This window comes from Lissotriton vulgaris, chromosome 2_1 (assembly GCF_964263255.1).
Source record: "Lissotriton vulgaris chromosome 2_1, aLisVul1.2, whole genome shotgun sequence".
Lineage (NCBI taxonomy): Eukaryota > Metazoa > Chordata > Amphibia > Caudata > Salamandridae > Lissotriton > Lissotriton vulgaris.
In genome coordinates, this window is record NC_141687.1 from 222,758,615 (window position 1) to 222,772,619 (window position 14,005).

At 43.2% G+C, this 14,005-nt stretch overlaps 1 protein-coding gene across 2 annotated transcripts in view; it reads left to right on the top strand.

Annotated features, from left to right (window-relative positions):
* LOC147729882 (uncharacterized) overlaps nucleotides 1-14,005 on the top strand; it is a 157,768-nt gene that overhangs the window by 54,615 nt on the left and 89,148 nt on the right. For both annotated transcript variants that reach the window (XM_086954795.1, XM_086954796.1), the window contains exon 5: nucleotides 13,085-13,198. In XM_086954795.1, the coding sequence (XP_086810921.1) occupies nucleotides 13,085-13,198 (114 nt within the window). The remainder of the gene's footprint in view (nucleotides 1-13,084; nucleotides 13,199-14,005) is intronic.

Sequence of the window (14,005 nt, forward strand, 5' to 3'; positions counted from 1 at the left end):
GTATATGTTACTCCGATTGGCCCTCCCCTCAGCATCCTTGGCCCTATATTCCAGCATCTGGAGGCTTTCCTCTATCTCCAGCTTTTGGCATTTCACTGCCTCAGTAGGAGGTCCCCGTTCTCCAATAGCCTTTTCATTGGTGGAGATTTTCTCAACCATTTTGTGTCTATCACTTTGGTTGTATCAGCACCTTGGTTCTCTCCTGTTATAAGAGCAGAAAAAGTCACTGCAAAAAGCTTGTGCTCACCTGTAGAAAGTATTATGACCCGGAGGCTAAACAAGGCAGCGCGCAAAATTCTGCGAAATTCCATGAAGGAGCACGTTACAGCGCAGATTGCGGCTGCTGACAATTCCCATAGAGAAGTATTTAATATAGTAAAGTCCTCAGCTCCCCTAAAACGACCAAAAGCACCATACTTCCTTTAATTGATCTTTGTATTTGGCTATTAAACTTCTTTTGTGAAAAGATCCAAAATCTCTACTCCACCTTCCCGAGAACTGCCGGCACCACTGACACAGGGGCACCGACTGCAACCTACCTACCTTTCTCTCTGAATTTTGCACTATACCTGAAGACTACTCACTGGTGGAACTATTAAAGTATTAATCTGGTTCCCCAGAGGACCCTTGCCTTCCTCAAATTCTTAGCTTGGCCGCACACTCAATCAATCCTTATCCTAAAATGATCTGGAATGGTTCATTGAAATCTGGCAGCTTCCTACCCTTTGGAAACACACGTTCCTGCTACCACTCTTAAAAAGAAACTAAAAGAAGAATGTCCTCTGGGAGTGATATTAGACCTAACTTAACAGCACTTTTCTATACATAAAGTCATATCTCAAACATCTAACATTCATCATCCAACCAGAGTGATCACTGTTCAAACCAATTGTAAATGTACTGGCATAGAAACCTACAAATTATACATTGATATTATCAATTTATTAAAAATTTCATACAAAAAGGAAAATAATGTTTCTTTTCCCTCAGGAAAACAACAATATCGGTTACAATACAACAAGTTTTAAAAACACAGCACGAGAGTTAAAAAAGACATTAGACTTTGTCATAAGGCCCCATAACCAACACCGTAGGCTCTACAAAATAACCCTAATGTATTATAATTCATCAACATTTGGGGTAATTTAAGAACGATGGGTTTATGGCAAACAGGCATCGATGCTTTTCGAAGTTATCATCTGGTTGAACCTTCTTTTTCAAGACTAAAGTGAACTATACTATCGTTGGTTTAAAACATCTATAACACACACACATATATTAGACCAATGAATAGTTAAAAGAATTATGTTTTATAAAAACGTAAACAATACTATTATTACTGTAACTAGTCATTTCTGGATAAGAAAGAGAAACAGCAGGAAAAACATCTGCAGATTTTGATACCAACACAATAATCCATTTGATCCCAACAGTGCCCCACATACATATGTAACACTTCTCAAACCAATTTTCATGATACTGCTCACAGATTCATACATACATTCATCCCACCCTTTACACACATACTTTTGATACCAGTACATAAGTAAGTGCTTACCTATAATGCGCTACGTTTAGGAGTACAAAAGCTATTTGGCCACTGATACGATGGTCCAAATTTCTGATTGAAGGAAGCAAGAGCTAATTTGCACCTAATGTGGGACCACACACAAGAACAAAAGAGTATATCTTTTAATTCAGTGGTCGACAAAAACAGTGTTCTATTCATACATCTAGCAAAGGACCAACTAAAATGATGTTAATAACATTGACCAACTTGCTTATATGTACTTCTCTATGATGGAGCGTCTGCTATCAAATTGGCTGTGTGGGTTCATAGACCAGTTGCAGGGTATTCTGGACTGGTCGCCACCTATTTGAATCACATATTGCACTTATTAAGTAGTGAACCCGATCAGGGCTCACCTTTGTTTAACCAATTTTAGGCTCAATTAGAGTTGTTATAACTAAAATTACATGTGCATTCTCACCCACCTTAGGTCAACTGATTTGATTTGCCTTACTACCGGTTTCCCTTCTTTCAAAGGAGCAAGATGGCATCATTAAAATCTAAATAGTTAAAATGAAAACAAAAAGATGTAAACTAACAAATCACTATTCTCAGTGCACTCATCTGATTGTTATAGAGATAGTTGGTAACTCACTTTGAAATTTACCCCATGTCTTTTGGGTCCTTATTACACTATGATATGGCTCTTTTCAATGGTACAAACATAAAAACCAATAAAAACGCATGTAAATGTTACCTTTTCAATTTGTGACATAAATAATACCTCACTACATTGTCCTAACTGTAGGTTGAAAAGGCTCTATGTCCAAGGCCTAATGTGTTATAAATACTTCAAGAGACCAGTTGTACTATATCAAACAATGTTTTTGTATTGTTACCCCGCCGCTTTCAATGTATACTAATTACAACCAAAAAAGCTGATGGCTACTGACTGATAGCTAACCTGCAGACTGTCTTATATGCGTGTCTACAACTCAATACGACCCCTAACGGGTCACTATCCCCTTCCTAGCTGATGCCCGGTTTCCCCTTCTCAATAATATCCGGGTACATGCGCCTGCCACGGTACTCACCTCGTGCAGGAAGCCGGCGGTGCTTCAATAATTTCATCTCCGTGGGTTGTCTCGTCCAACACCGTTCCAGTAAAGTCGGCGCCTTAAAAAGCCTCCTCCTTTCTCTCACGTCTCTTGCGTGAACGTCAGGCCTGGCCGAGTCAAGTGACCTCTGCCCAAAGTGAACATATAATGATGACTGTTGCAGCTGTATCCAAAAACAAAAAACTTTATTAAAAGTTTAACTATGAGCACTCCATATTTCCTTCACTATCCGTTCTAATATTAAGTGCTGCAAACAGCAAAATAAGCCATTTGATAACCAACATGATCCTATCTAGTGAGGGACCCAAACAACGCAGTGGGCTATAACCAAGCTTTCATTTAAAATAGGGGAAGGGGGAAAAACAAGAAATTGTATACCTTTCTCTCACGTATATTCAGAAGTATATCACCATCCTTTAATAATAATAACTGTCAATAACAAAAGAGAAAAATATTTATGTGAGAACTTGCTCGTTTTTGCCTATATACAACCCTTTTTACTCCAGATTGAGAGAACTGATTTTTAACAGAGATACTTGTTCAAATCGTATAAGAGAGGCGATTCTCAGGAGATAATGGACATTCAGTCCTCTATGGAGTTCATGCCATTCTGATCAGTGATCAGTGACTAGTTTACAAATGAACCACTGTTCTCTAAGCTAAGTTTCCTCTTCTTATCTAAATTGCCCTCCTCTTAAAAAGAGCCAATGCGGACCCAAGCTTATTCAGCAACTTTAGGCCCATCTCACTTATGCCTGTTCCCGGAAGGATCCTGGAGAAGTTGGTAAGCCACACCAAAACATAAGAAGGAGTGAGAAGTCTTGCCAGAAGATATATCCTCATCTTCCCAAACTAAATGATTCAACAAACTAAAGTAGGAAATATCTTGAATATCATAAAGTGCATGTATACGATCTATCCAAGACCGGTAAGTAACAGCACCCAGGTAAATCGGTGCTCACCTTACATTTGTCTCGGCTTATCTGATCCACAGGCTTCAGATTAAACAATATACGGCTGCCAGGCTGATTCGTTGAGTCCCTTTCAATAATCATATCTTGCCACATATGAGGCAGCTTAATTGGCTTCCTGTAGCAAAGAAGGTCAAGTTTAAAGCCCCGACCCTAGTATTCAGAGCCCTAGCTGACAAAGATCATCAATAGCTGAGAAATAGACTCTGCCAGTACCAACAGGAGGGATTGCTGAGACTCTGACTTACTTGTATTTCCAGGTTTTCCAAAATTTGGCAGGGTGGTAGATCCTTTGCAGTATTGACTCCAAACCTTTGGAATTCCCTTTCAATCAACCTTCGCATGGCCCAGTCCGAGCACCACTTCAGGAGAAGAATTCAAAACCTGGCTTTTTGACCAAATCTAAACTTGACTACCTGTTGTCAGTCCCTGCTTTGAACACCGGGACTCTTGTTCTGAAGCAGTCGAGCACTATAGAAATTCCAGTGATTGGTTGATCATCTCATAGAATGCCAATGTCTTTAACAGCCCAACGGATAGACTAATGTGGCCACAGAAGCATCCATGGGGTCTTTAGTTATCATCTTCCACGGGTTCCATTGTTGTAGTAGTAGTAGTAGTCCTCGAATCACCAGAGAGGACCCTCCCTTTAGTATGCCTGCCCTTGGCGACCTGGGAATCACAACATAGGGGTCAGACTCCCCAATGAGGGCCAGACCCAGAAACAGGCATAATGTAGTTCCAGCTCAGGTCCCAGGGAGGATCACAGATCCGCACCCCCAACAGATAGGGGAGCAAAGGATGACCCCCCCACCGAAATGCACGCCTTTCTCTTTTCAAAGCTTCAGTAACTCACGGAACAGGGGCACCAACCAGGGAAGATGCAGTCATCTGCAATGTCACCCCACACTATGTAGCAAAAAGAACAAATGATGGATGCAATGCTGAACAATGCAAGCATTCACCCCCAGTCACAAAGATCTGTGTTTAATCCATCGTTCTTTTGCTCACTACGCCACCCCAGTGTGAACCTAGCCATATGCAAATCAGTCTTGACCCCGTATCTCATGGGAACAGTCCAGACTGAACTGCCAAGCCAGTTCCTCCGTGGACAGAAAATAAGCATCCTGGGACCTGTTTCGGTTCATCACCCTTCATCAGCCAAGCTAGCTTGAATCCAGTGGTGCAGTGAACACGAGACCGAAGTCTGGGCATACTCTTCCCACTCAGGGTGACAAAAGCAAAAGGAACAAATGATGAACGGAATGCTGAAGAATTCAAACATTCACCCCCCAGTCACAAAGATCTGGGTTTAATCCATCGTTCTTGTGCTCACCACGCCACCTAGTTTGGACCCACCCAAATTCAAATCAGTCTTGGCCCTGCTCATGGGAACAGTCCAGACGGAACTGCCAAATCAGGGTAGCATCACAGTCCAAGGCCCCACGGAGCCAGCGTCTTGGTGCAGCTGCGAGCGGTCTCCTCACACCCACAGGCCCTCTCCGATCTCTAACCACATCAATGTCAGTTCAGCACTACCAGAGGAGAGACAAGGCCACAAGCCCATTCCAGGTAGGCATTTGCAGCTCCAGTCCTCCAACCTCCCTACAGGAGCACACTGCACTGGGCAACTAGCGGGAGGAGGAAACGGGAAAGGGGAAACCCCGTACCCAGGGTTGGATTCGGGTAAAAAATCTGCCCAGGCACACAAAAAACAAGCATTGGCTTAGCCAATAGGTCTCGCCTTTAAGACCTTATAAGTATTTAGCCATGCAACACATTTTCCTGGGTGCTGCCAACATTGACTGTTCTTTGACGTGGAAGCTTTGATACTTATACCACTAATATGCCTCACTTCAAGGATGAATTCATTCCTTTTGGGGAAGTGATTGTAAAGCAGGAAACATTAGGAGGGCAAATGCAGCACAGCTGGGACATCTACCTTGGCCTCAACACCGAGCTTCATGTACAGAATAAAATGACTACAGTGTAACCTTGCTAGAGGCTTCTCAGGCTCTGAGACGAAATCTGTTATGTAGACCTGTAGATGCGATGTACACTAATAATAATTATTATATAGAATATAAATAGGCTGTGGGGTTTTAGGTTTAAACCTATAATAACTGATAAAACCCCACTGAAAGAAAAATAGCCCTCACCGGTGAAAACATATAAACACTGAAAAAACACCTGCACAACCACAAACTAAATGCCATTCAAAGAAAGGAAAAATAAAGTGAAAGAGTCATTTTGTTCTTACTGAAAGGGTCAATAAAGTGTAACTTTGTCATACAAGCTAGCAGTAAGAAAGACTGGCTAACATTATTCTGCTTGAGTTTTGTTCTTTAAGGATGCCACTAGAATATTGTTTCTTCTACCTTTTACTTTTTTCAGTTTTATGGCCTTTGGTCTAAAGATGCATGGTTTAGTTTCACGTTTTAGGTTTAGTTTAATTATTTTATAAACTGTAGAGAATCAGGACATACCAAACTCACATTTGGTATTTTGGCTGCATTTGATTCTTTCACTGCTTGGTAAAATGGCTAGTTTCATAAAAATCTTTCCTAATATGTGTCATCACATTTACCCACAGAGAATGGGTAAAAACCCTTAATACATCAGACCATAGTTTCTAGTGGGTCAGTATTGATAGTCGGTGAATTGCCAACACCTCAGGCTTTAAAAGTTAAATGCAAGGTATAGTGACAAATATATATATATCACCAAGCTTCTGGGATAGTGGTGAAAACGTGACACCAGACTTTTGGAAAACATGGAATTCAGTGTCACTTGTTATGCTCTGCAAAAAAGGTTATTTCCAAGTTCAACATAGATTGGAGTGGTATTGTTTGTATTTGTAGTGATTCAGCTACGTATATAAAAAATGTGTGTGATGACCTGTCAAAATTGATACCCAAGCTGAAGTGATTCCCTGTAGGAGATCCTTGCCACTTGTTAGATGGTATGCTGAAAGCATCTTTACAATCATCTGAGTTAATGAGGGATGCTATTGACTTTTTAGTCCATTCTGGTGCACTGTTTTCTTATGCCCAGGAACTAAAATGCAAATATTTATCATTTTGTGCTTTATGTGGCATCAAAGAAAGAGTCATCCCAACTGTGTCCCTTAGCTGACGGTTCTCAGCCCAAGGGGCTATGAATGCTGAGAGGGCCTTTTCACAGAGGTTCACATGGGAAGGAAAGCACAAGCGCACATGACCAAAGACTCACTGAAGAAGTATTGAATGGTGTACTACAATAAGATTAATTTGCAAAAATCTCTTTGGACCTCATCTACATTATACGTACACTGTCTATTTACCATGTTCTTTCAGTGCAGAAAACAAGCAATGATAAAAGCAAAACGTTCCATAAACACCGGAAAAACACTTTTTCTTTTCTTTTTAGTGGCGTGAAAATGTGTAACAACTGATAACAACTGTTTTTTAAGATATTGAAAACACTGAAAAAAAAACACCAGAATTTACCAAAAATAGAAACTGAAAACAGGACAGCCTAAATATAAAACAAACTGCATTAATTTCTTTACCACATAATAAGTGATTGCTACTATCCTTTAGAAACCACTTATAGTCATGAAAATTGAAGCTAAAAAACTCCTGGCTTTTAAATTTATGACACCAGCCATAGTGCAGGTTATTGGGTTTGAAGTGTGATGCATCCTCAGAGGGATATAAACCGTGAGCAGGAGCGCTATCCCAGTATGAAATAAAACACGTTTGTTTCCAAAGGGTTAATATGTAACAGGCTTCCTTCAGTAACCGGGAACACCAAAAAATAAATTATAACCGGCCGCATGAAGCAACGCCTCAGTGTTTGTTGAAAGGCTCACAATTTCTGTCGTTGCAATAGGATTTCACAGACCTGAGCTATAAGACAGAGGAAAAGAAAACATGTATTTTGCGGGTTATGTGAGCGAAGATGTCCATAATTGAATTACTTTGCTTTACTGCCACGACCATTTGCAAAAAGTGGATATTTAATTGAATATTTTGATAGATAATTGCGGTCTCTGCAGCTTTCACACAGTGGGCGACTTCGCAGACTCTATGACCAGTGATTAATATTGAAACTTGCCAAGGGGTCTTTTGTTAGTTTAACAGTACTTTGTCAGGAGGCGCTAGAGATATGCTCCAGCCAGCTGCCTATTACATTACCTGTCCAAAGCATCACCCCTAGTTTATAAATAAGTATATTTGAGACTTAACTTGCTATGATGGCCCATTCATTATTATAATCAGTCTTTGAAGTGGTTGTAAACGCTTGCACACGCACTGCCTCGTCCGGTTTATATGTAAGTCAGAGTCCTTAGATATAGCTTGCATACGTAGGAAAGAAGCGTGTTTTAAAATGGCAAGCTGTTTGATGCGCTCTTAAACCCTGTGAGCTAGCTATTTACCCCAGGGGATAGAAACAACTACAAAATCGGCAGCGGAACGGAACGTATGGAGTACGGGTAATAGATTTAATATGGCTAAGTTAAAGTGCTATGAAGCATACTCACATACCCTGACGTGCTTCATGGTATAGCAGCAGGAAGTGTGTGCAGAAGGAGTGTGGTAAACAAAGATAGCAGGAATGGAATGTATGGCGTGTGGGTAATAGATTTAACAGGCTAAGTTAAAACGCTGTGAAGCATACTCGCATACATGGACACGCTTCACGGTAAAGCAGCAGGGAGTGTGCGCCATCATGTTGCCTCCTTATCACGCTGCCCAGGAGTCAGAAGGTGGACAACATGGACAGCGAGAGGGGAGCATGGAATTTACAACTTGAACGGCTTGAGGAGGGGAGGAAAGGGCTAAAGGCATCAATGTCACCGGGTGAAAAAAAAGCAAAAGAGAAAGCAGGGTAACCTGACCTAGTAGGAATGCATCTGCCACTCTGCGCGCTGCTGCTCGCTCCCGAGAGCAAAATGCCATGGGAGGGAACATTTCAAGAAGAGGTAGGACATGCACCTGCCTTTGGCCATTTGCTTTCTTTCATTCTTAAAAGACACACACAAAGGCTAATGGAATGTGTGGGAAGAGTGAGACCCACATGGAGAAGTTTTGAACGCTCACAATAAGCCTCCCATAGAGCAGCCCATGCGCGCTGCGCTAGGCTCGACCTAAAAAGTGGCCCACATTTGCGTATTGCTTTTCCACAAAATATTGCTTCAGCAAAGGTTTATGAAAAGACAGGGGGTGAGGGGCATGTTTTATTAACTTCACTTAGATGAAAAAAAATGCACAGATTAGTTCACAATGCTGAGCCACACATCAATGCAAGTGAGACGACTTCTACTCAGGCCCTCTTCCATCGCTCAAACAGCATACAATAATGGGCTGGCCCAGCGAGAGAAAGAGAGTGATACCTCCACCTATCTGCCTCTAGAAAGGCCACTCAGGCACCCACTGGGCCGCTGGCAGCATCCTAACAGCACAGTCAGCACTTAGGCTGCCCAAAAAAGCAGCCCAGAGCTAGAACTCGGCTACCGGCCCTTTAGCCATTTCCAGAGTGCCCGCATTACCAATCCGACCCTGGCAGCCCAGTGCCAGAAGGGCCCCTTTCCCCCGCAGTCCAGATGCACGATACCTCTGTGTGCCTCCTATTGTGGGCCCACCTTCAGCACAGAGCCGCCACCGATGTCCGACCTGCGCTCCTAGTGCTGGTCCCGGCTAGAGTCCTCTTGTTGTTGTTGTTATATGTACTTCTAAAGCGCAACACTCATCCAACAAGGATATCACGGCGCTGAAATTGAGCAGTAAACCATGGGCAATTACCAGAGACTACTGTTTATTCTATTATAGGAAATAATGCAGTTTTTAATTTTTTCTTAAAGGTGAGGTAACAATCCGTACGTCGGAGGTCGATAGGCAGATTATTCCAACACTTGGCAGCAAGGTGCGAAAAGGCACGTCCACCCATCCTGGATAGCTTGATTTGTGTGTGTGTGGGCGTGGGAGGGGGGCTAAGGACTCTCTCTAGGTTAGGGACTGGTGCCGCAGCAGTAAGAGGCTGACTAGAATACTTTTTTAAACTGGGCTTTATTTTCAAAGTTCGACGGGTTCTATAGGTGAGTCTCTCCCTGGCAAAGTCTAAGTTATCCGTGGTGGTGGTCTTCTTTGCTTGGTTGTCCCTGGGCGCTGGCCTTCCTCCGGGGTCGTCTCTCCCTGGGGTAACGTCTCAGGAACCCAAGTGTGGGGAAAGAAGAAGGACAGAGGGAGGCCGTTATCCGCCTGTCTTTTAACAGTTTTTCACCCAAGGGGGACCCGGTGTTCGTGAAGGGGCACCCGTGTTATAACAGCCGCTCTGGTGTATTGTGCTCAGAGGAGGGAGGAGAGATGTGCGGGACACGGGAAAGGAAAAGGTAAGGGAAACGGGAATCGGAAGGAGGGGGTCGGGTAATACGGAGGACAGGCACACACAGGGGTAGCTATACAGTATCTACAGGCACACTCTTTCTCCCCAACCAGCCCGCCAAACGCCGCCGTACCTGACTAAGCCATACTCCTCCCTCAGGAGTATGGCACGGCGGAACGTAGGATCGTTGGCCTCCTGGCTTTCCTCCACACTCTGTTCCTCCGTCTTCGTCTCGCGTCTCCGTTCTGCTCTCCTCGCGCTCTCCGGTCCTCGCTCCTCCGGTGTCGTCACACGCCGTGTAGAGGACTTCCCCCGTATTCAACCATCCGGGAGTGTACACGTCATCATGAGGCGGGACCTCCTCTCCGTCTCCACACGCCCACTTAAAGGAACCTGTGGACGATTCTTCGTTCGAGTCCTGCTGAAGCTCCCATTCCTCCCTCGCTGGTCCAGTCTGCAGGGTAGAAGGGGAAGTATAATCAGGGGTCCACCAGTCCTCCCGGCCTCCCTTCCCGACCCCGTTACACTGTGGTGACTGCTTTGGCTGTGGCTTGTGAACGTAAGTTCCGAGCTGGTGCATAGAGCTTAATTCTATTCCGCAGAATGTAAGGACCAGTATTATGTAAAGTTTTATGAGCAATGCATAACATTTTGAAAGATGCTCTTTGCCTCGTAGGCAGCCAGTGTAACGCTCTCAAGCAGTTGGTGGCCGAATCATACTTTCTCTTGTTGCAGACAGCTTTAGCTGCCGCATTCTGGACCAATTGTAGTTTTGAGAATAAGTAATCCGCCATACCAACAAATAGCGAATTACCATAGTCCAGCCTACTAACTAGTAGAGACTGAACTAGGATCTGTCTGCATTCCAATGGAATCCAGGGAAAGACACGTTTCAGCATTTTTAGTATGGCAAATCCTTTGCCACATATTGTGGTAACATGATGTTTCATAGATAAAGTAGTGTCCATCTGGATTCCCAAGTTTCTGGCGGACAAGGTTGGGTTTGGTGGAGGGCCTAAGGTATTTGGCCACCAAGAATTGTCCCAAAGCTGTTTAGCTCCGCCGAAAAGGAGGATTTCTGACTTGTCAGCATTTAGTTTCAAGTAGTGACCGTGCATCCAGTTGGATAGCTCTGACAAGCAGTTATGCAGTCTATTTTTGGCGTCTTCTTCACCATTTAGGGTTACCATCAGCTGAGTATCGTCAGCGTAAGAGCAGATATTGATACCCCATTTTTTGCCTATAGACGCCAATGAAGAAACATAAACATTGAACAATGTTGGGCTCAATGTTGCTCCTTGAGGCACCCCATATTTGATCTTCCGAGGAGTGGAGGTAAAGTTTCCTAAACAGATGGACTGGGATCTATTCGATAGAAAAGACTCCAGCCAGTTCAGGGCTTTACCTTGTATTCCTTTAGCAGCTAGCATATGTATTAGCAGTTTGTGAGAAACGGTATCAAACGCCGCTGATAAATCAAGTAGTATCAGGGCGACCGTTTTGCCTTTATCAACCTGCATTCGGATATCGTCCATCACAGCCAAGAGCGTTGTCTCAGTACTGTTATTTGATCTAAAACCAGTCTGAGAGACGTCCAGCAGGTTATTGATTTCCAGAAACCTTGACAACTGTTTAGTTACCAATCTTTCTAAAACCTTAGATAGGTATGGAAGCTGTGAAATGGGACGTAATTGGCTGGATCGTTTATATCCGCGCCAGCTTTTTTCAGTAATGGGATTACAGCTGAATTTTTCCAGATTTCTTGGAATACGGCTTGATTCAGGGAAAGATTAAGAACTTTTGTAACTGCTGGACAAATTATGGGTGTTAATTGGGAAAAGATATAGTGTGGACAAACATCCCATGGCGAACCTGATTTAATTTCTAACATGGCCTTGCTAACCTCATCTTCAGAAAAAGGGCCGAAAGTAGAGCAGCTGGCCTGCAGAGTAGAATCAACACGATACTGTACATGGACCTGGCTGTTGTTTGTAAAGGAAGCATATATTTTATCGATTTTTTTCACTAAACAAATCACTAATTTTAGAGCAGTTTTTGTGTGAAGGAGTCAAGTTAGTGGTGAGACTAGGGGGATTGCAGAGTTCTTTTACTATTTTGAAAAGCTCCTTGGACGAGTTTTTATTCTCTAGTATTTTTTGGGAAAGTAGTCTTTCTTTGCTTTACGTATGGCTGTATTGTATATTTTCAGTTGATGTTTATAGGTGGCTCTGTCTTCGGGTGTTTTACTTAATCTCCATTTGTGTTCCAGTGTAGTACATTTTCTTTTTTCAATTTTTAGGTCTAAACCATACCATTTCTCTGAGATTTTCCGTCTAGGTCGATCTATTGCGCGGGTCCGTGAACAATGATCAGGCGCTTTCTCTATGTTGCCAAGCAATTGACACATTTCTTCCTCACATGCGGTTCCAGAGTTGGAATTATGAAAAAACTCTTCCTTAAATTTTTCCACAGAAAACTTTCTCCAGCATTTTGTAGAGTTAGTTGACTGAACTAAAGGTCTTTTATTTTTTATAGGTAGGTTCAAGGTAAATTCTATCCTATAGTGGCCTGCGGCTCGGTGCAGATCACCACACATTTGTGGTCCCACCTGTGGCCCGCTGATGTCCAAGCAGAGCGAAAGGCCGGGACGAAGGACAGCGCTCGCTGGGCTATTTCTCATGGCCCTTCCTAAGCACTGGCTATCATCTTGAATTTCCCCGCGGCTTGCGGCATTAAAGAGCCTGGCTGTCGTTCAATCCAGGCGCCAGGCCCACTTCCATGGCTTACGGAAACCCAGCACTAATATGGCAGCATCAAATGGGGGGCAGTAGAAGCAGAGGGATCGTCAGGATGGGGCTAGATGGTGGTGCGTGGCCGAGACCTCCGAGAGATACTGCTCATTCTGTCAGCAACAGGCCATGCTCCCTCCACACCGTCCACCACGTGCTGTTTATTGGGAAACAAGCTGTGCTGTCTGTCCGCATTGAATCATTCACATTTTTAACCTAACTCAAAAGACCTTTCACATTTTTGAATCGTTAAGTCATATTAAAGTCCATTTATTCACCCATTTTGTTCCCTGCAACCTGTACCCCAGTAATCGTCTGCTTGTCTCATAGGTTCTACTCTTCGCACTTCTGAGGATGTTTTGAAGATGGAACATGAGCTGGATTTGTGTCTAATGGACCCGTATGGTACAGACGAACAAGAAACCAGCAGTCACCTGAGTTTAGGTAACATGCTAATGATGCTAGTTTGGTGGCTATCTAGAACGCATAATGAGTGTCCCCTTTGCTGCAGTGAATTCTCTAATGATTCAGATTATTCCTGTGAGGGTGAAGCTGTATGTATGAGGCAAAGCAAATCACATCCATATGCTTGAAGGGAAGCAGCAATCAAAACTGGGTGAGATGGTAGATGTGTATGTGTTCTTCTGCGTACCACAGCCCCATTGTACGTGTTTTATCTCCTTCAGTGTCATGTGAATTCCCCCCTCTTGCCCACCAATCTGGACACCTTCATCAGTAGAACACATTGCTGCATCATGTTGTGGGCAATGATGACTTCTGGTACCCTACTACCTGTTGAAATATTATGCTTAATTTCTGTCTCTGAACACCTGAGCATCTGATTTGAGGATAGCCTCAGAGTGAAAGCTAGAGTAAAATAATAGTTGCAAAAGTTGAGCATTACTTAGTTAGAAGTAAGAACAAATGGGCAGTAGAACATTATTCTCTTCAGAAGCCACTGAACCATATGCAGTTTGCCAGGTTACTGAAACAATGTCTGACCATGATTGTACCATTGCTTTATTTCCTGGTACTGGCCTGTTCCCTATCAAATCTTAAACACAGTAGACAACTAAATGTCTGCAGCAAAATCTCATTTCCTTGTTCTTTCCCAGAATATTGGGTAGTGAGTTTCCGGTAAGTGCAGTCCTTTTTTTAAGAGTTCTTTCGGACTTAATTGCTTAAGTTTCCATCCCCTTACAGTTTTGAGTGATCCTTATTTGTCTCGGAGTTGAGACTCCCTCAATAACA